At 38.6% G+C, this 27,881-nt stretch overlaps 2 protein-coding genes across 19 annotated transcripts in view; both read right to left on the bottom strand.

Moving 5' to 3' along the window:
* cd99 (CD99 molecule) overlaps positions 1-27,881 on the bottom strand; it is a 180,197-nt gene that overhangs the window by 75,295 nt on the left and 77,021 nt on the right. The window lies entirely within an intron of this gene.
* On the bottom strand, positions 21-27,081 carry slx9 (SLX9 ribosome biogenesis factor). 4 transcript variants are annotated; one of them, XR_010912233.1, is made up of 7 exons: positions 26,792-27,081; positions 26,562-26,712; positions 19,246-19,314; positions 9,859-10,024; positions 2,313-2,385; positions 2,169-2,234; positions 2,028-2,065 (listed from the first exon to the last, which is right to left on the bottom strand). XR_010912233.1 is itself a non-coding variant. In XM_067493533.1 (6 exons), the coding sequence occupies exons 1-6, from the start codon at positions 26,966-26,968 to the stop codon at positions 1,951-1,953; spliced, it is 726 nt and encodes a 241-aa protein (XP_067349634.1). In that variant the 5' UTR covers positions 26,969-27,079; the 3' UTR covers positions 21-1,950. The 4 variants fall into 4 exon arrangements, 3 of the variants coding, with proteins under 3 accessions (XP_067349634.1, XP_067349633.1, XP_067349635.1); XM_067493533.1 differs by lacking the exon at positions 2,313-2,385 and having other exon boundaries at positions 21-2,065; positions 19,246-19,316; positions 26,582-26,712; positions 26,792-27,079; XM_067493532.1 differs by lacking the exon at positions 2,313-2,385 and having other exon boundaries at positions 21-2,065; positions 26,792-27,076.

Genomic DNA, 27,881 nt, shown 5'->3' with positions numbered 1-27,881 from the left:
GAAAGAAGTTTGTTTGAAAACTTTGTAAGGTAAATATAATTAACAACAACAATAACAAAAGATAAATCACATGTACATGAAGTATTCAGTCTTTGCCATGACACTTAAAATTGAGTGCTGATGTATCCAATTTCCATTGATCATCCTTGAGATGTTTATACAACTCGACTGGAGTCCACCTATGGGAAATACAGTTAATTGGACATAATTTCGAAAAGCATACACCTAAGGTCTTAAAGTTAACAGTGCATGTCAGAGCACAAATCAAGCCATGAAGTCCAAGGAGTTGTGTGTAGACTTCCAAGACAAGATTGTATCGAGGCACAGATCTGGGGAAGGGTACAGAAACATTTCTGCAGCATTGAAGGTCTATTTAAGCACAGTTGCCTCCATCATCCCTAAATGGAAGAAGTTTGGAACCACCAGGACTCTTCCAAAAATTTAGCAATAGAGAAAGAAGGACCTTAGTCAGGGAGATGACGAAGAACCCAATGGTCACTTCGAAAGAGCCTTTCTCTATATAGAGAACCTTCCAGAAGAACAACCATCTCTGCAGTGCTTCACCAATCAGGCCTGTATGGTAGAGTGGCAAGATGAAAACCACTCCTCAGTAAAAGGCACATGAGAGCCCGCCTGAAGGACTATGGTGCAACTGTGGCGCATGAAAGTAGAGAGGTCGTCCACCAATCCTGCAGTTGTTGATTCGATCCTTGGCTCCTCCAGTCACATGTCAAAGTGTCCTTGAGCAAGAAACTGAACCCCAACTTATTTGCTCCCTGCAAGTGTTGGCCAGCTGCATAACAGCTGGTGTTATTGTGAGTGCAAATGGGTGAAGCAATGTAAAGCGCTTTCAGTGCCAATAGGTAGAAAAGCGCTATATAACTGTTAACTCTCCATGAGAGACCATGAGAAACTAAATTCTCTGTTCTGATGAGACAAAGATTAAACACGTCGGTCTGAATACCAAGTGTTATGTATGGAGGAACCCAGACGCCACTCACCACCTTGACAAAACCAGCCCTAAAGTAAATCATGGTGGTAAATGGTCTGCACTTATATCACATAAGGAGATCAGTAGTCTCAGAGACTTGCTAATTAGATTACTGACCATGGTGTATTCACCTGTATGTAACTTCTGTAAGGTTGATTTGCATTGAGTCATTACTTTGTCCTTTTGTGTAAATTCAGCTGCTAAGTGGTTAAAAGGCACCTATAACATGTAAAACCTTGTCAATTTTATTGGTCCACTCTTGAGTGTAGTTCTTTTCTGCTGCGTGTTCCTCCCTTTTGCTGATTGAGTTCACCATAATCATTCATTTGTGACTTACATTACAGTTTTTTACAGGACACTAAGCACTTTTGTCATCAAAAAAGGTAGACGCGTGCTATACACTCACTGGCCATTATAAGATGAGGTCGTTAAAATGCTTGGCCACCCTATTTGAAAATGAATAAGATGGCCAAAACATTAGATCCACCTCTTATTTTAAATGCATTAAAGTACAACTCCACTAACCACTTCAACTCCAATTATAAAAAGTGAGAATTATCAGCTGGCTGACAGTTTTAACTTAAATATTGAGAAATTATAACACTGTAAAGGTAATATTCATGACAGAGCTGCTGTATTGGATTGCATTAGTGTACAGGTGTACCTAATAAACTGGCCAGTGAGTGTATATTTACACTACATATGCCAACACCAAATATTTGAATACAAATATTATTTATTATTGCAGGTGTAACAGTAATATAAGTTAAAGGATATGTGTCAAAGTCATTCACATATACTAGCTTTATGCCACTCTTCCTTGCATGATTATCAGGAATGAGCCAGCAGCATCTATTAATCACAAACTAAAATGCATGAAATAGCAGGACTAGGTTTTTCTTACAATGACCTTTTAGTTTCATAATATTAGGGTGCAGTCACTGCTGTTAGCTGGTTTCTTAGTCTTCCTCCTGCTTCATCCTCTTTCTCAGTTGCTCACTGATTTCAGCCAAATGGTTCTTTTTGGTGGAGAAGGTCTTAACAGCTTCAGAGAACCAGCTCCTCTCTGTTTCTCTGCAATAAAATAAAAAAAACTATTGCTGTTAAGAGGACAATTTAACTTCCAATTAACTGTGCAGAAATGTGAACAATGTAGAAAATAAGAAGAAACAGTTACAGGAGTTTACGCTTCTGTGACATATTCATCTGGCTGAAGTCTGTTGGCTCAGGGTTCTTCACTCGCCTGAAGGGAGAAGAGAGGAAAGGGAAAATAAGTATATGGTCGCACAACACTCTGAGACATGGGTTGGATTCCAGTTACCTTAACTGGTTACTCCTCAATCCTTGGTCATCCCACTTTTTTCTAGTCCATCTTAAAAGAAGTCCCAAAGCCTCTGAGGATAAAGGATCAACCTTTTTCAGCCATGATTTTTTCACTTTTATTTCTAAATACAAAACAGCACACACAAGAGCTACTTGCTGACATCTTTTTTGACCAATAAAAGACATCTGCATGTTTGTTTAGAGATCCCAGGTTTTTGGAATTGCCACTCCGATATTGTGTAGTATTCAGCTATTAGCCAAAACATTAATACCACCTATTACTTTTAATATTAAAATACCATTAACTAATAAATGCTTATGTATAGGTTAAGTTTGTGAAGGTTCTCTGTCATCCAGGTTTGGTTATCCGTAAGGTTGAGTCATGTCCATGGACTTCTTTCTTAGTGATTGGAAACATTTTGCTACTTATTCAATCAGGGACCCAGGCTAGTAGGGACCCAGTTATATCCTCCAGAGTAGGCATAGTAGTAGTAGTAATAGGGGAGGTGAGAAGAGGGTGGAGACCTAGGCATGTAATGTTAAAACTCCAAACATCCTTGATCGGCTAGGCAATCATTAGGTTTGGCCTAGCCCTAGGTGGATGTGTGACGTGATGATAACCTTCATGGGGATAGATGAAAGGGCAGCATGGAAAATGGAAGACCAATTGTGTCCAAGGCTTCCTTAGTTGAGAGAAGAATTCATACTCATACCATTTCTCTTCCCAGTCCAAAATGTGTACATTGTTATGCTCAAATGTGTCCTTTGGCCTTCAGGTGTAGGTACACTGCTGATTATGTGGTGTTGCTTGTATTGTGCTGTGCCAACCTCTTGTGTAGCGTATGTTTCATTTTTCTTCTGAATGAGTCTCTGCTCTTTCCATCTTCGTTCTTTTGGATGTGGACACCATCTTGTTAAAGGACCACTTAGGATTAGGGTTCAGGGTCACAGACCCTGAGAGTGGTCCTCAGATGTCCGTCTTCCTTCTTTTGGGGTTCAGTGGAGTTGTTGATATTTTTTTACTCCATGGGTCCTGATGATTCCTAGTTTGTGTAGCAGACGGTGGTCTAAGTCAAATTGCAGGTATTGGTCAATGTGTGTGGGTTTATATATAGTATTGTTCAAAATAATAGCAGTACAATGTGACAAACCAGAATAATCCAGGTTTTTAGTATATTTTTATTGCTACATGGCAAACAAGTTACCAGTAGGTGCAGTAGATTCTCAGAAAACAAACAAGATGCAGCATTCTTGATATGCATGCTCTTAAGGCTGTGCAATTGGGCAATTAGTTGAAAGGAGTGTGTTCAAAAAATAGCAGTGTCTGCCATTGACTGTACAAACTCAAAACTATTTTGTACAAACGTTTTTGTTTCTAGAATTTAGCAATCCTGTGAATCAATAAAGTAATATTTAGTTGTATGACAACAGTTTTTTAAAACTGCTTCAAATTTGTGTTGCATGGAGTCAACCAACTTGTGACTCAGCTGTTATTCCACTCCATGATTCTTTAACAACATTCCAAAATTCCTTTACATTTCTTGGTTTTGCTTCAGGAACAGCATTTTTGATATCACCTCACAAGTTCTCGATTAGATTAAGGTCCGGGGATTGGGCTGCCATTAATTTTGTTGGTTTGGAACCAAGACTTAGACCAAGACTCGTTTACTAGCGTGTTTGGGGTCATTGTCTTGTTGAAAAAACCATTTCAAGGGCATGTTCTCTTCAGCACAAGGCAACATGACCACTTCAAGTATTTTGACATATGCAAAGTGATCCATGATCCCTGGTATGCGATAAATAAGCCCAACACCATAGTAGGAGAAACATGCCCATATCATGATGCTTGCACCACCATGTTTCACTGTGTACTGTGGCTGGCCAGAGTTTGGGGGTCGTCTCACAAACTGTCTGTGGCTCTTGGACCCAAAAAGAAAAATTTTACTCTCACCAGTCCACAAAATGTTCCTCCATTTCTCTTTTGCACATGCCTTTTTTTAACAGAGGGACTTTGTGGGGGATGATGTATGAGTGTGTGTGTGATTGTGAGTGTGAATGGGTGAATAAGAAGCAGTGTAAAGTGCTTTGAGTGCCAATAGGTAGAAAAGCGCTATATAATTGCAGACCATTTACCATTTACACGCAGAGAGAAAGAAAAAAGTAAAAAAGAAGCATTTTCCATCATTATACACTTAAAATCTTTGCACCAGGACTCTACAATAAGAAATCAGGTTGGTCTTTTGCTGCTATATAACCGGATTTACCAGCAGAGTACCACGGTTATTTAACTCCATGTAAATGCAGTCTATTATAGGGCCACATACAGTACAGAGACAGACAACCATTCACACTCATATTATCACTAACTAGCAAATTAGAGTCTATAATAATCCACAATTGCATATCTTTGAACTGTGGTAGGAAACCAGAGTACTTTTCAATTCAACTTTATTTATATAGCGCAAATTCACAACAAAGTCATCTCAATGCACTTCACAGAATAAAGTCCAGACTACACAAGTATGTAGAAGCAACCCAACAAATCCCCCTTGAGCAAGCCCTAGGCAACGGTGGAGAGGAAAAACTCCCTTTAACAGAAGAAACCTCCAGCAGAACCAGGCTCAGGGTGGGTGGCCATCTGCCTTGACCGGTTGGGGTGAGTGGAAAGTGAGAGAGAAAAGAAAAGAGCAACAAAAGCAACAAGAAAAAAACAACAAAAAGCAACAACAAAACATTATACAGGTTGGTAGGACACAAAATTAATTGCATACAGTGGTGACAAATAAATGCTTAGAGAAAAAGAGTAGGGGAGCTCATTGCACTTGCGAGAGTCCCACAACACTCTAAACCTATAGCATCTTAAGTAGGAGCTAGTTCAGGTTGAGTGAGCAGTCTTAACCATAAGCTTTATCAAAAAGGAAGGTTTTAAGCCTAGTCTTAAAAGTAGAGATGTGTCTGCCCCCCAAATTTGGATTGGAAGCTGGTTCCACAGGAGAGGAGCTTGATAGCTAAAGGCTCTGCCTCCCATTCTACTTTTGCAAACTCTGGGAACCACAAGTAGGCCTGTATTCTGGGATTGAAGTGGTCTAATCGGGGGATACAGAACTATGAGATCATTTAAATATGATGGAGCTTGACCATTAATCTTGACCAGTAAGAGTAACATTTTGGATTAATTGAAGGCTTTTTAGAGAGTTATTAGGACACCTCAAGAGTAGGGAATTAGAGTAGTCCAACCTAGAAGTACCAAATGCATGGACTAGTTTTTCGGCATCACTTTGAGACAGGATGCTTCTAATTTTAGCAATGTTCCGTAGGTCGAAGAAGGCTGTTCTAGAGATTTATCTTATATGTGAATTAACCGCCAAATCCTGATCAAAAATAACTCCAAGGTTCCTCACCACAGTACTGGAGGCCAAAGTTACCTCATCTAAAGTAACTATACTGTTAGACAGCATATTTCTCATCTTTTTAGGCCCAAAGAGAATAATTTCAGTTTTGTCTGAATTTAGAAGTAGGAAATTGTAGGACATCCAGGTCTTTATGTCTTTTAGACATGCTTCAAGTTTGACTAATTGGTTAGTATCTTCTGGTTTCACAGATAAATAGAACTGGGTATCATCTGCATAGCAGTGGAAGTTTATGGAATGTTTCATAATAATTTTGCCTAAAGGTGACATATACAGATTGAAAAGTATTGGTCCTAACTCAGAGTCCTGTGGAACTCTATAACTAACCTTTGTGCAGAAAGAGGATTCATCATTAACATGAACGAGTTAGAACCTCTCTGACAGATAAGATTTAAACCAATGCAGTGGGGTTCCTTTAATCCCAAATCCATGTTATAGTCTCTGTAATAAAATGTTGTGGTCGATGGTGTCAAATGCGGCACTAAGGTCTAGTAAGATGAGTATGGACACAAGTCCATTATCTGAGGCCAAAAAAAGATCATTGGTGCCTTTACCAGTGCTGTTTCTGTACTATGATGAACTCTAAATCCTGACTGAAAGTCTTCATACAAATTATTCCTGTACAGGTGGTCACATAATTGTTTTGCAACTACTTTTTCAAGGATTTTAGAAATAAGCGGGAGATTTGATATTGGTCTATAGTTGGCTAAATCACCTGGATCAAGACAAGGTTTTTTAAGAAATGGTTTGATTACAGCAACTTTATAGGCCTTTGGTACATAGCCAGTTTCTAAAGATGGGTTGATCAAATCTGTCTATTAAAGGTAGAACATCTTTGAGCAATTTGGTTGGAACAGGGTCTAAAAGACATGTTAGTTTTGAGGAAGCGATAGTTGAATTTAGCTCAGTGAGATCTATGGGTGAAAAGCAGTCTAAGATGGATTTGGGCCTTATTGAGGATTCTAGAGCTGTTGTACATGAAGATCTATCTGTAATATTTGTAGGGAGGATCTGGTGAATTTTTTTCCCTAATGGGTACAATTTTATTAGTAAAGAAAGTCATGAAGTCATTGCTGCTCAGAGTTAAGGGAATACTAGGCTCAGCAGACTCGGCAGGGAGTCACAGGGAACCGCCGCCGGGGAAGTCGGCCTTTCCACCTCCTCAAGAACAGTGAAACGGTTATCCATCTGGAGCGGAGAAGTTGGTCCAATGGATTGGTTGACAAGATTAGCTGCAGCAGGTGTCGTCCGATGTCTCCTTTTAGCCGGGATCAAGGCCTCCTGTGTCAGTGGTGAGGAGCAGGCCCGTGTTGGGACAGGCCATTGGTCGTCCGACAGGGCCAGAAGACCGTGGGTTGGCATCACGTTTACAGTGGAAGCAACAGGGCCAGACCACGGCAGCGTGACATCGGGGTCCTGGGTCACTGAACAAACAGCCAGGTGGATAGAGACTGTTCCATGTAGCTCGAGGTGTTAAGAGCTGCAAAGTGCTTCGCTTGTGTGGTGGCAACGTTGGAAAACCCCAAGATAAGTTCATTTTTTTTGCTTAGTTCGTTTTCCAAAAGTTTGATGGTCTCTTGCAACTCCGTGAAAACGTGTACACAGTTTGAACAGATTGCCATTTGGAAACTACGGAAGTGACGTATTGTAGTGACGTGAAAATTTTGCTTGTACCCACAGAATATTTATCAAAATCAAACATAAAATCTGTCATTTCCTAAAGACTTCAGATTTGATGTTGCTCAACATTATTGTTGTTAGGTGCATCCGGTTTGTTTTAATTTTCTCTGTATGTATACTACCTGACCGCTGGGACACCAAAAGATCTCTTCTATTCTAGAAGTGAGATGGAACAGAACAAGAGGATTTGCCAGGAACATCTAGGATAAACTACACAAATCCAGGTGTATTCAATTGAGGGACTGAATACTAATAAATGAGATTAAAATATTTGAAAGGGATGTCATTATCCAGTTGTTTTGGAGATTATTTCAATTCAATATAATGCTGGCCAATAGAGTTCAGTCTAATACTTAATTAAATATTTGAATGAAAATTGACACACTATTTTTCAGGATCTACCAGAACTAAAATAAAATAAATAAATAAATAAAATACATTTAATAAGTTAAAAAAGATTAATGCCAAATAAAATATATTTTCAATTTCCAAGGTACAGACTTTTTAAGACTTTCTTTATTCTCCCATAGTCCCTTGACCACCATGATGTGTGAAGATAGAGGTCCTGCCTCAGTTTGTTGTTGTTTTAGTGACTTCCTTACAAATTGTGAATGGATTAAACTTTGAAGTTTGCAGTTTGATGTTTTAGGACACAAATTAATTAATAAAACTCACTCTTAGTCTTAAGCATGAATTATACTTTTGTGTAGCCTCTGAACAGATTCAATGCACAAGCTTTACATTGGATTATATTTGTTCATAATTTGCCGCAGCATTTTCGTAGCAATCCAGAATATGTAGATTTGTTGCTGCTAACATGGTCTGTGTCAGTATTTGTCTGTTTTGAAAAAAAAGAAAAAGAAAAAAAAAAAGTAATGGGGGAAAAGTGTTTCATATATTCCCCAAGAGATCTTAAAAGGAGCAGGTCATGGCTCATAGTGATTAAAGTTGACATAAAATACACTGTTTACATATTGTTTAATGTATGCAGATGCAATTTTCAGAGGGCGATGCTGTGAGAATTGTCCGCTGTAACACGGTAACACTGTAACTGACAAAAACTGATAAGTAAATGGAGGGTTAATGGAGAAACATATATTGAGTAATCTACAGTGCATTCACAAAGTATTCCCAGCTCTAAACCTTTTCCAAATTTTGTTATGCTACAGCCTTATATCTAAATGGATTCAATTCATCATTTTCCTCAAAGTTCTACAAACAAAACCACATAATCACAATGTGAAATAAACATGTAATCACACTTCCATAAGTATTCACCACCTTTGCATAATACTTTGTTGAAGCACCTTTTGCACCAATTACACCCTTACAGTCTTTTCCAGTATGATGCTACAAGCTTGTAAACACCCATATTTGGGCAGTTTCCCCCCATTCTTCTTTGCAGATATCTCCAGAGATGTTCAATTGGCTTCAAGTCTGTGCTCTGCCTGGGCCACTCAAGAATGTTCAGAGACTTGTCCTGTAGCAACTCCTTGTGCCGTTGAAAAATGAAACATATGAGGTCCAGAGCAGTGCAGAACAGGTTTTCATCAATAATGTCTCTGTACATAGCTGCATTCATCTTTCCCTTGATCCTAACTAGTCCCCCAGTTCCTGCTGCTGAAAAACATCCCCACAGCATGATGCTGCCAACACCATGATTTACATTAGGGATGGTATTGGCCAGTTGGTGAGCCAAGCTTGGCTTCCTTCAGAAGCAACACTTGGCATTCAGGCAAACATGTTCCATCTTTGTTTCATCAGAGTAGAGAATTTAGTTTCTTGTGATCGGAGGGTCCATCAGGTGGGCTGTCATGTGCCTTTTACTGAGGAGTGGTTTCTGTCTGGGCACTCTACCATACAGCCCTCATTGGTGGAGTGCTGCATGGTGGCTGTTCTTCTGGAAAGCTTTCCTCACTCCAAAGAGAACCACTGGAGCTCTTTCAGCGTGACCGTCGGGTTCTGACTAAGTCCCTTCTCTCTCGTTCAATCAGTTTGGTCAAACAGCGGGCCCGCTGTAGGCAGAGTCCTGGTGGTTCCAAGCTTCTTCCCTTTACGGATAATGCAGGCCACTGTGCTTACTGGGACCTTCAATGTTTCAGAAATATTTCTGTACCCCCCCTATTAAATGTATAAAGATTTTAAAGAAGCAGGAAGAGTTAAGCATTGGGAATACTTTATCAAACCACTGTAGCTACAAGCACCACAGGAAGGGTTCATTTAATTGCTCCATTGTTAAACCCTGGCAAAGTTCAGAAAGTGACACCAATATCCTGTAAGGTCATCATTAAGTCTGCTGACCATCTCAGCTGCTCATTTTAAAACACTGTATGTACTGGTGTTGGTTCAGATTTACTCCTCTGAAGAACAAAAGAAATCTGAGAAATGTGGGGCAATTCATTTGACAATCACATCAACATTTGATACCTGCTGAGCATTCACCTTGACACTTACACTTTCTTTTTCATGCTCTTGTGGCAAAGAGCAGTAGGTGATCTCATGAGCTGACAGAGCTCTGGCAATGCATCAACCAATGGCCTGAGATCTCCCACCACAGGTGTGGCCTGCCTGCGGGCCTTGGCCAATTGTTCCTCCTTAGTCTGTTTGATGGAGCTGATCTCTGATAGGAGAGAGAGAGAGAGAGAGAACGCCAGTTACATATTAATTGTGCATTTTGATATGTAGTGTAAAGTAATGTAATAAAATAAAGTAATATATACTAGAAGGAAGTAAAAGCTATTATTGCAAAGAGACAGGAAAGGTGTCATTGTGAACATGACGGTCGCCAAGGTCCTGGAACCTATAGTACTTTCAAACTGTATTTTTGTCCACAAACAGCAACACTGCTGTGCCAACATAACAACAGAAAACTGAGGGAAACAGTGTTTTGTTTACAGCAGATCAGAGCCATGCATTAGGAAAAAAAAAGGTTCAGTCGAGTGATAGAAACTTCAACAACATAACCATCAATAACACATTTCAGAAATTCTCGCGTGTTCTGTGGCTAAATAAATAAGCTGCAGCGTGGCATTTCATAAATAAGAAACTTATTAACTTAAAGACAACAACAAAAAATTAACTCATTAACATAAATCATTAACAAAGCACAGATTTAGGCCGAGATCCTGGATGGAGTGTTGCGGACAACATGTACTGTACAGAAATATAGAGGTTAAATAACCAAGGTTTCTGCAGAAATCAGCAAATCCAATTTAATGCTTTGCCATTTGCCAATGCCATTTTTAGCATTTCTTATGCCATGAACAGTCAATGGAAAAAAAACAACAACAACAAACAAGCGGAACAGAAACTATACAGAAAGTTACATGCTACGGTAAATGGTCTCCACATATATAGCGCTTTTCTACCTACTGGTACTCAATGATCTTTACACAGCTTCTCATTCTCCTATTCGCACTCACACACCGATGGGGGAGGTGCTATGCAGCTGGCCAACACTCATGGGGAGCAACTAAGTTGGAGTTCAGTGTCTTGCTCAAGGACACTTTGACATAGATCGAATCAACAACTGATTTTTGTCCAATTCTGACTCAACATTTTTCAGTTTATTGCATTTGTCCCTGTATCTTTTCCTTGGAATATTAGATGTGGTTATCATTTGAACCATGAGTGGCCTGGAATTGTTTTTAGTCTGCTCAGCTAGTTGATCATCATCCTTTTAATTCTTTTGTTCTACCTGCTCATCCTCCAAAGCTTTTCTTTTGACTCCACGCATCGCACCCTCTCTCTTCCATCTGTCTTCATCAAGGTAGATCCTGTATTTAGTACTGGGTGAGGCCTTACTTACTTTGAAGTGGTGCAGCAGATCTTCAGTCTTTGAATGTGATCCAAGATAATTTGACCAGGCACCATCAGGCTCCCAAACTCAAACATGTACATCTACTTTTTTTTTTTTTCAATACAAATGGCCCTGCATTGTTGACTGCCAAATTCTGTTCATTTTTCAAGTGTGGGGTAAGTCAAAACTTTAAAAGGTAGCTAGTTTTGTCCTTTCCACAGGTGAAAGATTTGACCATTTCTAAATCTAGAAACATTGTCTGGACGAACTCTGAAACACATTGGATGCACCACTCGGCTGCATGGCAGAGTTTAAACACCAGAGCACCTCCACGTGCAGCATTGCATTCTATCCAAACAATGCTCAAATATTGCTTGTTTTTCCAACTATGGCGGCTTTGCTGGAAGGTCCCGCCAGCTTGCCCAGTTCTTTTAAATCATTGAGTTGTACGATAATTCTGCACCATTTGGCTGGTCACTCTACCAACTGAGCCACTGCATTCCCCTATCATCATCATCATTATCATCATCATCATCTACTGTGAATGATATCCTAATTTTTAATTAGTGTGATTGCTTTCAGCAACACTATTGTTGTTTCCAGTATTTAGTATGATTGCTGAATACCAGCACGCTAGAAGTCCTAAATGCTAACACCTACAAACACTGTAATATGTTAAGCATGTGTGGGAGAGGTGTGCTATTACCCTGTGTCCTGACAGCTAATGTACTGTAATTATTATGAATATTAATATGATTTTATTTTAAATGGAAAGTCTATGGGAGTGATGTTTAAACTGCAATATCTCAAAAACTACACATGGTAGCATGATGAAACTTTGTGTACAGCTGTCCCATAATGAAGCACTTCACATGTTACAGTGGGGGCTCTATTGCGCCACCGTGTGGTCAGTTATAAGCATGTTTATGTACATTTTTTGACATGCTACTACTCCTACACACTTACAGCTAGAAACATGGTTCCAACTGTAATATGTTAAGTACGGTTAGGAGAGATGACCTATTACTCTGTGGGCTGACAGATGATGTACAATAATTGTTATGAATATTTCTATGATTTTTTTTGCGTTGCCTTCTATGAGAGCAATCCTCACACGGCTATATCTCGGAAACTACTGGTGATATTGTTGAAACTTTGTCTACAGCTTCCCATGATAAAATGTTTCACACGTTACAGTATGGGCTCTCTAGCATCACCGTGTGGTCAGTTCTATAACTCGTTTTGTAACTCCTAAAAAAGTTTTTTTTTTCTTATTTCACTTCTTTATTGTACAATGCCTTTTAGTACTACCACGTGCGCCACCCAGCGGCCGTTCACGATACCTCTACTTTTTCAATACTTTTTTTTAAGCTAATGCAACGGCCGACTTGAATGAACCTTTACACATATGTGTAGGACACTACCCTAAACACGCGTGTTAACTTTCACATCTTTTCTCCACTGGGGGCGCTATGGTGGGTGCTTTTATTTTTGTCATCTTACTTCAGAACTTCATTAGTGTTGAGAGGGCAAGATGGCAACAGTTGATTCTTTTGGACAGGCTGCCATTTGCTGGAGAGTTGGTGAATAGCAATTGAAAATGTCATTGTTTCAATTGCTGTCACTTCTAATTAGGTCAGTATTTCAAAAACCACACATGCTAACATGATGAAACTTTGTGGACAGCTGTCACATATTACAGTGTTGCCTCTATTGCTCCGCTGGGTGTACTGCAAATTATTTTTATTGTTATGTTAGAGTGCTGTCGTTTGTACAATGTTCAGAGCTGCAGATTTGGCGATGACTGCAGCAGTTGCAGGGGCTGGCTTTCAGCAATCACACGCATATTCTGTAGGAAATGCCCATTCTAGTATTATTCTGACCTCAATCTTCCATATATATTTGCTGCCTAACTACTTCGACATACTTTCAGCTACAAACATTGTTCAAACTTCAAAAAGTTCAGCTTATAAAGGACATTAGTGCTTGTATATGGCTTTTTAAATATCTTATATACTTTAAGATTTGTATACTTTTAAATATTTGATGCAATCATCTACGTCACATAATTGTATTTGAACTTTTTGCCTTTACGTTTTTAAGGCGACTGGCTTTAAAGATTGCCTAATCAGTGTATAAGGAAGTGACATTTAATTTCAGCTATTTCTGCAAAAGCAAAACTTTAAGCTATTACAGTAAAAAAGTTCAGGTTTTTTTCAGATTTGCTTGTAAAATCCTTCCAACATTCACAGTGCATTCTCTATTTGGAAATGCTTTTCTAGTTATTTTTATTAAGAGACAAAATGTGACTAGCGATTATGATATACGATTTCCTACAGCATCACATAAGTTTGCTTGAATAAAAAAAAGCTATAAAACATGTACAATCATATTTTTTAAGCTTATGATAATTGTCTAAGCCTTTTAGATCCACACTGATAAAACTGCTATCTGTGAAAAACGAAAAATAGAACCTTATCTTTCATTCTTATTTGCCTCTAATTCCTGAAAACTGTCAGCCGTGGGACCAGTCTTGGGTTTCTCCAGGATCAAGTCACCCAGCCATTAGCACCTAATTATATGCCTGAAGAGAATAAGTGTTGTGTTACTCAATAATTGATTGGCTCATCAGGCAGGTAGAGTTACAGGCCTGATTACAATCATTGGAGACAATGATAGTGCTGGTGGTGTTGGGGAGAGAAGTTCTAATTACAGAAACATATAACTAAACTTTAATACCTGCATACAGCTACATGAAGAAAATGTAGAACCTATTGGACATTGTATAGCAAAGGTTATGCAGCAAAACATTAGGTAAAATTTTAAAATATCCCCATCCTGCATTTATTAATGATCTTTTAGTTAGTTTTAAGTTATTTCAGAGAAATGGTTTGGTTTCTTTTTTATTTGAAAGGGTACCAACAACTTAGTCCACATCTGCAATGCAAAATACTTTTGCATAATTTTATTTGTAAAGAAGATCATAAAGTCATTGTTGCAGAAAGAGGCTCAACTGAGCTATGACCCTTTGTTAGCCTAGCTAAAGTGCTGAAAAGAAACCTGGCATTGTTACTTATATTGTTTTTTTTTCATTGACGTCAGACTTCAAATAGGTGCATTTACAGGAACTTTAGAAGAACAATGAGTGAGATTAGTGGATCTGAAAAATATCGTTGATGGTGCCATCTCTCTTCTCTGCCCTGTCTCTGTGACCAAGGGAGGAGTGGATTTATTCATGCACAGGGTGAAGAGGGGGAAGGAAAAGGGAGCACAAAGTGAGCTGAGATTTCACTAACTGTAGTTTATGATTGTACATAGCTGTAAACACAATAAAAGCAAGTAAAACCTTAGCAGAAGATGAATAAAAGACCTTAACAGAAGAGACTGAACGAAACAAATTTACATTTTTACTAAAAGATCAATGTCTGTCTTTTGGTTCACCAGGATCATTACGTCATCAGTGTATGCAGATTATTTAAGAGAGATATCACATCCAGGGAAAGAAAAATTACACAGATCATTCCTTAGTAAAGGTTGAATAGCCAGAGTGTAAAAAGCATGCCAGACAGAGAACACCCGTCTGACCCCCCTCTGAACACTAAAAGGAGCACTTAGACCTCCATTTATTTTATAAACACTCAAGTAAAAAACCTGGATCTTTTCTATGAAACATGGGCTGAAACCAAATGTAGATCAAGTCTGCCATAAGGATTGGTGCTCAATCTAATCAAAAACCTTTTCCTGGTGTATTGAAATCAGACCAGTGTCTACTGCCAATAAACAAGAGACCTCCAGAACATCCGAATGAGAGCGATATCACTTACGAAACTGCAAGGCACCAGTAAGTCTGGTCAGTATGCATGACTAAATCCATCACCTCTCTTAGTCTGAAAGCCAGCACCTTGGGAAGGATTTTATAGTCAGAGCAAAGCAGAGAGACTGGTCTCCAGTTTTTAAGCTCCAGCAAGTCTCCTTTTTTAGGCAACAGAGTGATGACCGCAGTCCTACAACTCGGACGTAGGAGCCCTCTCTCCAAGCTGTCTCCAACAACCTCCAGTAGGTCCTTTATCAGGACTTGTAAAGTTTAATAGAAGGCCCATAAATTCCAGGAGTTCTGCCATTCTGCAGACTCATCAGAGCAGTATACAGTTCGCGCAAAGACAGAAGAGCCCCTAGTTTTATGTTGGCTTCAACACTAACTTCAGGTAAACCAGCTTAAAAAGATTCACAAGCAAGTTTTATAATCTCAGAAAAATCTCAGACTGAAGAAACATTGACGGATCGTACGAGTGAATAATCTTATTCTTCTTATTATTCAATAATCTTATTTTGTCCATTTTTTCTCTCCAGACCAAAAAATAAAAAATAAAAAAAAGGAGACGAAGCATCTATCTGTGTGACATCCAGAAAACATGATCTAACTAGAGCTCCCTGTGCTGTAATGCCAAGCAGGCTGGCCAGAGCAGATTTTTTAGATTTGAGGGAATCCAAGAGCCCTCTAGTTCTGTTGAATTTATCAAACTTTGTAGTGCTACAACTTCACTGTTTGCTGTTTGATCTGACATTTACCAAAATCCCAACATTGTTGACTATAACTAAAATTAAACTTGCTTAAAACTGTAAAAATAATATAGTCTTGGCAGAGAAATTTTGTCTTTAGAGTGACTCCAAGTGTATGGTTTTTTAAAACTCTTCCAAACATGATACCAACTCCTCCACTACAGCTGGCTTTGGGGCTCAGAATGACATCTCCACTTCATTCCTTTCCCCACTGGCTTTCATTGCCAGTGTCACTGTGTGTTTCTTGAACCTTGTCAACTATGTCTAACTTCTTAAGCTCATTTAGCGTAAAAAAAAATCTGTTCTTTTTACATCATCTCTAGCTGCATGCAACTTTAAAGTGCCTATTGTAAGTCACACATGGAGACAAATGAGGTAGAGAGAAACGACAAAAAACATGAGCACCAAGGAAAGTAGTGAAGAGAGAAAAAATGTACACATCATCCTTCAAAAGTTGTGTTTTTACTTTAATGTTTAGTTTCCTAGAGAGACCAATACTATGTGTCCAAATCTGAATAGCTATTTATTCAGAGATTCATTCTTAATGAAAGGGGGGCATTGGAGATGATTAATATTTTGGCTGGACTGACAAGTGGAAAAATGTTTTTTTGATGACTACAACTGATTCAATAACTTGACAGACTTTAGTTGTAATATCCAGAAAGCTAACAACCAAGCCGTTCATTCAGGAAGCAGATTTCACACCGTAATAACCCACTGCATTTCCAACCACCAGGCTGGCCTCATCCACCAAGCAGCTGAAATCTGGCACAACTTTAACTGCATGCCAGCATGTCAGCTTCCCAAACCCGGTACCAAAATTCAGGACAGGCGTAATGACCGATCAAGCTCGTAGCCGCGCTACCAAACCAGACTAAACTCCACCCTAAAGTTAAACCCAACAAACAAACCAAACTGTAAGAAGAAAAATTATAAAATAGTTGAACAAAGCAATAAAAAAAAAAATAGAGCTAACTCATGATGAAGCATATGCTGCACCACTCCTTGGACTCACTCACCATCTCACCACTCAGAGAGAGACAGAGAGAGAAAGAGAATCAAAGGGATGTACAGTGCATCCAGAATTATTCCCAGCGTTTAGCTTTTTCCACATTTTGTTATGTTACAAACTTATTCCAAAAAGAATGAAATACATTTTTTTCTTAAAAATTCTACAAACAATTCACAACAATGACAATGTGAAAGAAGTTTGTTTGAAATCTTTAAAAATATATTCACAATAAAAAAATGAAGAAAATCACATCGGGGTGATGCAGGAGTTAAGAGTGGCTGTCCACCGATCCTGCAGTGTTTGAGTATGTGACTGGGAGTGCAAATGGGTGAATGAGAAGCAATGTAAAGCACGTTGAGTAAAAATAGTTATATAAGTGCTATATTAGTGCAGACTATTTACATGTACATGAGTATTCATGGCCTTTGCCATGACACTCAAAATTGAGCTCTGGTGCATAGTGATTCCACTGATCAACCTTGAGATGTTTCTAAAATTTGAGTCCACCTGTGGGCAACTGAGTTCATTGGACATGGTTTTGAAAAGCATACACCTATCTATATGGGGTACCACAGTTCCAACTAGATGGTCACTCTGAAAGAAAGCACTCCTCAGTAAAAGGCACATGAAGGAATCTTACACCATGAGAAACAAAATTCTCTGCTCTAATGAAACAAAGATTGAACACTTTGGCCTGAATGCCAAGGGTTGTGTCTGGAGGAAACCAGGCACTGCTCACCACCTGGCTAATACCATCCCTAGAGTAAATCATAATGGTGGCAGTATCATGCTGTGGGTATGTTTTTCAGCAGCAGGAACTGGGAGGTTTGATTAAAACCTGTTCCAACAATCCTACGCACACAGCCAAGTGACAAAGGAGTGGCTACGGAACAACTCTTTGAATGTCATTGAGTGGCCCAGACAGAGCTCAGACTTAGACCTGATTGAACATCTCTGGAGAGATCTAAAAATGGTACTACAAAGAAGAATGGGAGAAAATGCTGTAGCATAACAAAATGTGGAAAAAGTTGAGGCTGTAATTGGTGCTTCAATTAAACAAAGGCAGCGAATACTTATTTACATGTCATGTTTTTTGTTTTTTTATTTATACATTTGCAAAGATTTTAAACAAACTTTTCACTTTGTCATTAGGGGGTATTGTTTGTAGAACTTTGAAGTAAACAATGAATTTAATCAATTTTGAAATCAGGCTGTAACATAACAAAATTTGGAAAAAGTTACGTGGTTGGAATACTTTCTGGATGCACTGTAGATGCTTAATTAAAGTAACACTTTTTAAATTGTTTTAGAGGATAGTTGATTCAGCTGCTGTATGCTCATTGTGGAAGATGCTGTTGTTGAACTGTGATGTGTTATAAAGAGAGAGGATTCTGTACTTAGCTGAGCATAATGTGTGATAAAATATATAAGAGAAACTGGTAAAACATAGTGAGTATTTATCAGATGGGATTAGTTTCAGATTTAGTTTTCATCTGTACACAACTAAGTGTGTGTATTTGAATATTTAAAATACAGTAAATTATATTATCATTTATTCTTGTTCCTGCTCTACAAATATTTTTTATGATTTAAATTCTAATCTGGTTCGGAATTCATTTAGTTTACAATTTTTTAAATTCATTAAAAAAAAATGTACATATTTTCAATAGTCATAAGATACAGGTAGGTAGATGAAGGAGATAAAGGTAGATGAGCATATTTGAATCATTTGCTGATATTTATTTTATTTTTTATGATGGAATGGAGAGAAGAAAAGTTTAAAAAGCAGTCTGCATTATAAATCGTCCAAAAAAATAATATTGACTGAGCATGGCAAGACACATTTCTCGTTTACTAGTTTCTTTATACTAACTCCCCATAAAATCGAGAATTTAATTTAAATTCCTCCTTTTTAAATACCAAGCTAATATAAATTTAAGATGTTGCATTGCCATACGATCACAATAGGACATGTCACCCTCAGAGTGCAAGTCTATTCCTGGCTCTAATAAATGTCCAAAAGTAGAATGGGAGGAAGAGCCTTTACCTCCCAAGCAGCTCTCCTCTTGTACCTCTTGTTCAACAAGGTCTCAGTTCATATTCAGGGAGCAGATACCCTTTACTCTTTCTTTAGAGGAAATTTGCTAGCTTAATGCTAATAATAGTACTCACAAGACTGCTTGTATATTATCGGACTCCGTTGTGGTGGTCTCTTAAGGACAAGTAAAAAATACTGGGATATTCCCATATAGGTCCACAAAACCTTCTGGAAAAATAGTTCCACCTACCAACATGAGAGGCAACATGTTTATGTCATTGTGTTTATACGGGCCTATGCCACTCAACACAATCTAAAAGTGGAAATAATAACGCCATACAATAACTGGTGGCTAATTGTACTGTACACATAACTTAACAAACTGTTGTAATTCGTATTTGTCAACACTATATACATTTTTCGTCAACTCACTGTTGAGCCATTTTTCCCTCCTTTCCTTCATTTTCTCTTTCTTTGACTTGCCAGTCTTCTCTTCTGAGCCTGTAAAACGTCACACACAAACACACACATAGTTACATGTCAGAATACGTCCAGAGCTCAACAAATAAAGAAAAGGTTTGGCAGACCAAAACTTACTGTGTTTACATGTAACCCATGTACACATGGGTTATTCAGCTTTTTTTGAGTAATCAAGTAAGAGTTTGAATGTGCTTTTCCAAAAAAATATATAGGGTTTGCATTTTGTGATTGTTTTGTGTATTTTTCAGAAAATGAGGCAAAGGTGTAAGCGATTTATAAAAAAAACTGTAAAATACTGTAATTTGGTTTTACAGTTGTTTATTACATGTCTCACATAACATGACTTCTTAAACCAAAGCAACAAACATTTGGGTCTCACTGGAATCAAACTCTAGCCTCATTGTGGGGTGACTGTGGTGCAGGATGGTAGAACCGTCATTCACGAATCCCATAGTTGTTGGTTCGATTCCCGGCTCCTCTGGTCACATGTAGAAGTGAGTAAGACACTGAACCCCAACTAAGTTGCTCCCAGTGAGTGTTGGCCAGCTGCATAGCAGCTCCCCCAGCGGTGTATGTGTAATTGTGAATGGGTGAATGTGTGTGTGTGTGTGTACACACACACACACACACACACACACACACACACACACACACCCATTCACAATCACACACACACACACGTGTTATACACACACACACATATATATGTGTGTGTATATGGGATATGCTGTGTAGTCCTCCAATATGCCTTTATCTGCCACAACAGCTCTAAATCACATAAGTACTTTTACTGCTGTTTGCAGTAAGAGAACAGGCAGAGATAGCAATCTGCTGCTGACTACAAATGTAAGTAGAGGGGGAGAAATCTAATCTTTCATGAGCAAGTGGGGTATCAATTGTGTTTGCAGAATGGGTGGGGGTGTTTTTACCACCATTCCAGTTCCACTGGGAGCATCATCTTTCCTACGTTAGACGAAATGGGTATCTGTGATTACGGCTCGATGCACTATCCTCCTGACCTACCCAGCCCACATGCACCCAGACTGTACATTCTGCTCAAAGTCCTTACCTTATGGCACCTTGTTCAAAAAAGTTTATAGCTTTTAAAATTAATAATACTACAACCTGTATATTCTCTATTATCATTTTGCACTTCCAACTATATATTATCTCCACTAAAGGAATTCATGTAATAGTTTTACATGTTTGGCCCATCAATCTAAATTGCTGCATTGGTACAATGATTTTTCCGGGACTTTCCTCGGTTTTTAATTGTTTGTTTTGTTTTTGACTACTAAAATCTGATTACATTTACATTTAAGTTCAGGCAGACAGGCCATTGCATACATTTTAGCTGATTTTACACACCCAGAAATGACTTAAGCAATGTTGGTTATTGGAGTAGCAATAAAGAGCTCTAAAGATCTTGGAGGAGATTCAGACAGGGGAAGGAACAAATTAGGAAAAGTAGAGGTTTCTAACTGGACACTGACATCAATTCACCCGTCAATAAGGATGCTAATGATAATATATTTTTATCATCCTCATCCTGCTGCACCATTCATATTCCAGCATGTTTAACTGTCAAGTGAGGCAACTTAACTTTGACCTTCATGCTGCAACTTCATTTTGCTCCTTTGTACAAAAGAAAAACTCTCTACACTTTTCATGAGTAGTCTCCTATCAGGCCACCTATTACGCATGGCGGTCATGGAACAGAGATTGAAAAAACAGGGATCTGTTAAATTCAACATTAAATTTTAAGTAGTTAGTTGTGAGCCCCTAGTAATTTTACATAGCATTGTTTTAACCCTTTAGTCTGTCATGGTTTTGTTTTAAAGTTTAATTAGCGATGCAGCAGACAGAAGGGGGGAGAAAGAACAAAAGATCTTACCCAATCTATAGGCAAACACTAAAATCTGCAAAGCCTATAGTAAAGTCTGTGAAGAAACTGACATTGTAACATTTAACTAATAGTTTAGTGCTGATTGAGGCTATTTAAATGTGAGTCAACAAACACGACGACACAGTATTTAAACTTTTGCCCAGTAAAAAACGGCCAAACTCTACACTGCCGCAGTTGAAAGAAGGCCATTTAAACTGCAGCAGTTAACTATGCCGCGATGAAACCAAATTACAATTTTGCTTGATGTGCATTATTCAAAGGCACCCTTACTCTCATGTCAATGTTTTAAGCTGCAACACATAATATCTGTAAGTCAAGTCACATTTATTTAAAAATGTATTTCTTCTGCTGTCTCATTCTCAGTTTTTATCCTGTGACAAAACTGTCGACTAATTTTGAGAAATAATGACTGGAGATGTACATCAGAGAGCCAGCTCAAGTTTTGGAGATAAAGTCAGAGAGGCCAGATTGAGGTGATTTGGACATGTTCAGAGGAGAGACTGTGAATATATTGGTAGAAAGATGCTGAGGTTGGCGCTAGCTATGCAGAAGGTGTAGAGGACGGCTAAAGAGGAGGTTTGTGGATGCAGTGTGAGAGAGTTTTTTTTTTTTGCAGGTTTTTTATACAGTGGATACATTGAGCTAATACACAAATAATACACAAATAAATATGGTCACACCTCCACACAACCTTGCAGGAAGGATTTTGTATGAATACAAATGCATATTTGTTCTGTCTGATCCCCTATCGCCTCTTTGCTCAATGTGTGTTTGTGTGTGTTCATGCGTGGCCCTTGGTCAGACAGATGCAAAGACTGGAAACTGGATGCATGCAATATTTAAAATGAATAGCAGTGAGATTAGGTCTGACAATAATAAGAAAAAATAAATTATATTGTTGAGATATTAAAGTTTGAATCATACCCATATGATACCCACAATAAGTTCCCAATTGTTGGCCTCATAAATAAAAAGTTTTTAAATAGAAGACGTTTAAAGTTATAAATTAAAGTTGTAAATAGAAACGTGTTACTTATTTTCATTAAAGTTATTTATACAATAAATCAGTGAAGAACTTATTTGCTTGCAATAAATACATCTTAATAATACTGACTTAGTTTTACTTAACTTTTACATTGAATTACGCAATGTGCAAATAAATAATCAGTAATTTTGTGTGTGCCCAAAACCATAATCACACTTGCCACTGTGCCTGAATTTTTCTTATTTTATTTTATTCTTTTTAGGATAAACATTGTGTTAAACCTTTTGAAACCTTGAAGGAGGTGTTGCTCATTAGTGGAACAAGTCTAATCCACCACCCAGTGGACAAACAATGTAATGCTTCAAGACAGTATTTCCTTCTTACCCAGCTCCAAAAAAAAATGTTTTTTCCAGGAATTGGTCTAATAATTTATGTTACGCTGTTAGGCAATTATGTTGAGTTGAGTAAGCTGTCTTGGGACATCTACATCTTGTGATTTTGAGAGATCACACAGAGCCATGAGGGATGAGAAAGACTGTTATAGCAATGTAACAACTGATACAAAGAAGTGATTTTTAATAGGTACTACAGTGGGATTGCTAGTTTTTACAAAAACATTGTAGATGCTACCTAACAAAAAACAGGGATAAAGAAAGGTTTAATTTCTCTAATTAGTTAGAGGTTTGTGTCATGAGAGGCATGGATAATGCCTCTCTGACATAGGGTAAGTTATGGAATGCATTTCTACTAACAGAAATGTAGAAATAGTGTTTTAAAGTGATAAGAAACCTGGTTACTGAAAAGCCACATAATATATGTTTGGATTTATCCTCCACCTCAGACTTATTTTGGAGGCATGGCTAAGAGGTCACAAGATCCTGTTTTTTTATGTGTACCAATTATTATGTATGTGCTGACCCTAAAGAGAAAAACAAAAGATTAAAAAAAAATAAAAACAAAATGTCTGTCTGGATTTTGCTTCACTTCCATGATGATCTTGACCTTAGAGAAGGGCTACAAGTCAAAGCACAGGGCTCAACCACAAAGGCAAGCTAACCTACTCTGAGAGAAGCATATGAGGCTAAGCTATTGAATTGAGTTAGTGAACCTAAAGCTACTGTAACCAAATGTGCATCAAGCAATTATAAGTAATAAAATAAAAATAAATTATTAATCAGTGAGAAGTGCATGCAGCTGACAGCAATATTCAGGCTCAACTAAAAGCTTTAGAAATCTGTGACACAAAATTTTGAAGTGGGAACAGAGGTGATGAGAATGTGGTGGGCAGGAACGCAAAAGGACAGATGGTGGTAGACTGGTGCCAAAAGGATGAAAATTGCTGTAGTGAATACCAGAAGAGGTAGGAACAAAGGGTGACTGTAAGAGCAGAGGTAGATGCAATCAGGTGGACTACATCTTGTGTTGATGTCGTAACCTGAAAGAGATCAGTAGCCAGGCAATACAAGATGGTGGCATGTAAAAAGACTCTGGTAGTGATGAAGGTGAAGAGAACTAAGGCAGAGCAGAGGACAAATGAATGAGGAAAATGAAAGGGAACGAAGCGTAGAAGGTGACTGGTGTGGAGCAAGAAGTAGCAAATATTGGTAAGAGGACCAAGACTGGAAAGGCAGTTGGTCCTGATGACATACCTGTGGAGCTATGGAAGTATTTAGGAGAGGCGGTGGTAGAGTTTCTGACTAGTTTGTTTAACAAGATCTTGGAGGTGAGAAGATGCCTGAGGAATGAAGAAGTGTACTGATGCCAATTTTCAAGAACAAGGGAGATGTGCAGAGCTGTGGTAATTACAGAGGAATAAAGCTGATGAGCCATACGATGAAGTTATGTGAAAGAGTATTGGAAGCCAGGTTAAAGGGAAAGTGATCATTTGTGAGCAGCAATATGGTTTCATGCCTAAAAAGAGTACAACTGATACAGTATTTGCTTTGAGGATGCTGATGGAGAAGTACAGAGAAGGTCATAGGGAGTTGCATTGTGTCTTTGTAGATTTTGAGAAAGCATATGACAGGGTGCTGAGAGAGGAGCTGTGGTATTGTATGAGGATGTCTGGAGTAGTGGAGAAGTGTGTTAGAGTGGTGCAGTACATGTATGAGAGCTATGTGAGCTACCGTGGTGAGGTGTGCTGTAGGTGTTACAGAGGAGTTCAAGGTGGAGGTGGGTCTGCATCAAGGATCGACTCTTAACCCCTTGTTGTTTGCTCTGACGATGGACAGGCTGACAGATGAGGCTGACATGAATCTCCATGAACTTTGATGTTTACACATGACATTGTGAAGTGACAGCAGGGAGCAGGTGGAGGTATACTCTGGAAAGCTGAGGAATGAAGGTTAGCTGCAGCAAGACAGAATATATGTTTGTGAATGAGAGGGACCAAAGTGGAAAGGTGAGGTTATGTGAGCAGATGTAAAAAAGGTGCAGGTACCTAGGGTCAATTGTTCAGATCAACAGAGAGTGTGGAAAAGAGGCTAAGAGGCGTGTCCAAGCAGGTTAGAACGGGTGGAGAAAACTGTCAGGCGTGATATGTGATAAAAAAGTATCAGCGAAAATGAAAGGAAAGGTGTTAAAGACATTGGTGAGACCAGCAATGTACGGCTTAGAGCAGAGGTCTTAAACTCCCGGCCAGTCGCTTTTTTTTGCGCTCGCTATCCTGGTACTTTCTACCATCTACAAATGTTATGATGTTCATGTCATCATGAAAGACATAACCCCTTCTTCTTTAATGTGCAAGATGCCCCTCCTGTGCTTGGAGCTCATTGACCTGCAGTGCAACTCTGACCTCATGAGGTCAGGTCTGGAAAAGCCGATAAGCTTGAGCAATTTTTGAGAGAATTGACGCCCAGCTCCCCTGAGCCTGTGCCTTTTTGGGAGTACATTATTTGTGCAAAAAGTTTTTCTCTAACTTGAACCTCAATAAGTCCAAGTATAGGTACAGACTTACTGACGATCATCTTCAAGCCACACTGAGGGTCTCAACTGCTTTCTCCTTCAAGCTAAATGTGGCTCAGCAATGTGAGAGAAAGCTCTGCCATGTCTCTGGCAGCAAGAAGTAGGCAAGAGAAGCCATGTTTAGAAGAACCTATTGAAGTTAAAGAACTGTTAGTAGTGAAGTATGAGAAGATTCGATTTTTTTTAACAAAGCTTTTCTTATGGAATACCTGATACCAATACCAGCCTCACCCAGACTCTGCCTCCTGCGGCCCCCAGGTAATTTATGTTTGAGACCGCTGGCTTAGGGACAGTGGCACTGAAGAAAAAACAGGAGGCAGAGCTGGAGTAGCACAGCTTAAGATGTTAAGGTTTTTTGTCATCAGACAGACAGCTCATGTTAGATGTTTTGCAAGGCCAGATTGAGGTGGTTCGTACATGTTTAGAGGAGGGATTGTGAATATATTAGTAGAACGATGTTGAGGTTAAGTTTCCAGGCAAGAGGTCTCGAAGACGACCAAATAGGAGATTTATGGATGTAGTGAGAGAAGAAATTAAGCTAGTTGGCAATTACTCGTCTAAAAATAGAGTAAATGGTCTGCACTTATATAGCGCTTTTCTACCTATTGGCACTCAAAGCACTTTACACTGCTTCTTATTTACCCATTCACACACTGATGGGGGAGCTGCTTTGCAGCCAACACTCACCGGGAGCAACTAAGTTGGGGTTCAGTGTCTTGCTCAAGGATACTTAGACATATGACCGGAGGAGCCGGGGATTGAACCAACAACTGTGAGATTGGTGGACAACCGCTCTACCTTCCTGCGCCACAGTCGCCCACAGAGTGAAAGCTCATCTCGAGTAAATCCATCAGCTGTTCTTGAATCAGATTCAGAATCTCACAGTTCATTTCAATAAATAAAAATAAAATAGAAATGTAGTTCTGAATTAGGACCTTCGATAGCCTTTTTGCAGCAAGTAGCTGTTGGACAATAATGTGAGCCAAATTCAACAGAAAGGACACAATCAATTATTAAAATACTTGATAAACTGTGCAGGGCAATGAATTCACAATGGACCATCAAGCAATCCCTTTGTGGTCATGGGTGTTATTTCAGATGGCCTGTGAGACAACATTTTTTAATTATTATATATACACACACACACACACACACACACACATATATATATATATATATATATATATATATATATATATATATATATATATATATATATAAAATATGTAACCTGCCAAAGTGGCTAGTGAGTGTACTGTATGTTTACAATAATACTTCATATCAATAAATGTACCCTACTTAAAAAAATTCATAACACCAGTATACAGTTTTTAAAATAATTATTCATATAAAAGTAATCATGTTTATATCATTTAGAGTAACGTCACCTTGTAAGCTTACTTTATGTCTTACCTTTCTTGGAAGGTATAGGTACATTTGGAGTTTCCTCATATGTCAGGGATTGTACCAGAGCCTCTGGCGTGATTGTAGTACCATCAAAAATCCCAGTCGGGAAGCAGTTCTCTGCCATGGTCTGGAAGTTTTTACATAAGAAAGTACACGTCTACTATCTAAATTTACATTGGTTAAATCAGTTGTATCAGATTACGTGCTTATATATTAAGACTGTTCTCTTGACAGACCTGTTTGCCACTGTCTTTACCCTGAAGTGTAGGAGTTACGTTAAGTTTCAGGACAAGGGGTTTCTTTGAAGCCGACAATAACAAAGAGCCCGTCGGCGCTTCGAGGTTATCCAGCCAATCCGAATTCGCAGACGCCTGATGACGCTTGAAACGGAGAGGTTTTATCTTCCCAACCATTTCAAAATACACTGGAATCAAGCAAATTCTTATGTATTCCAGATATACAGCCACGTTGTTACGCTTCCTCCTTTTTTATTCTTCTTCTGTGATTTTTATTGGCCAACCCGCTCAAATACATTACCGCCACCTACAGGACAGGAGTGCGGATTAGGAAAACGCCGAAAAACGTTGTATTTTCTTTACTATCTCTGTGCCTTTTAAGTATTTCATCAAAACACAAAATAAATTCCATGATGGTCTTTCTAAAAGGTTCCCTAAAGTGGGTTCCAGTTTTTCATTCTTTAGTGTTGTAAGTTTTTTGTTTTTTATTGCATTACACTTTTGTATTACACATTTTTATTGTATTGTTGATTGTAGTATGTGCAAAGCCGGGAACTCAGAGAAAAGAAATATCCTGATTTCTATTGTGTAGCCCACTCAGTAGATGAAAGATCTTAAATAAGATATTCTGTCTGCATAATGACTTTTCAGATTTTATACTTTCAAGTGCTGATAGACTATTAGAAAATATCACTGCCCCATGTCGGTCACTGGCCTCCACCCACTGTAGAGCTATTAAAAGTCCTACCAATTCAGCTGAATAAACCAATAGATGATCTGTTGCTTTCTTTTTAACAGCAACTTTACCCTGTGGAATAAACTCCTTTTCTTCTTCTTTTCATTTGTTGGGTGGTATCCAACGATATTGGTGCATTACCGCCACCTAGTTCTTCATTAACATGTCTGTGTACACTTGATTTAGCATGAGTTTTTGCCAGATTCCCTTCCCACCGTAAACCCTCCCATGGTGGGGTGGGAATCCACGGTCTTCTGCATCCCAACTCAATGCTCTACCACTGAGTCAAGCCCCCCTGTTTTGTCCATTTCCAATCATGTTTAGTTATCATTCTTCTAACTTCTAACATTTCTA

Source organism: Channa argus, chromosome 23 (assembly GCF_033026475.1).
Source record: "Channa argus isolate prfri chromosome 23, Channa argus male v1.0, whole genome shotgun sequence".
Taxonomy (NCBI): domain Eukaryota; kingdom Metazoa; phylum Chordata; class Actinopteri; order Anabantiformes; family Channidae; genus Channa; species Channa argus.
The sequence above is the reverse complement of the archived record's forward strand: the minus strand, read 5'-3'. Positions and strand labels throughout refer to the sequence as shown.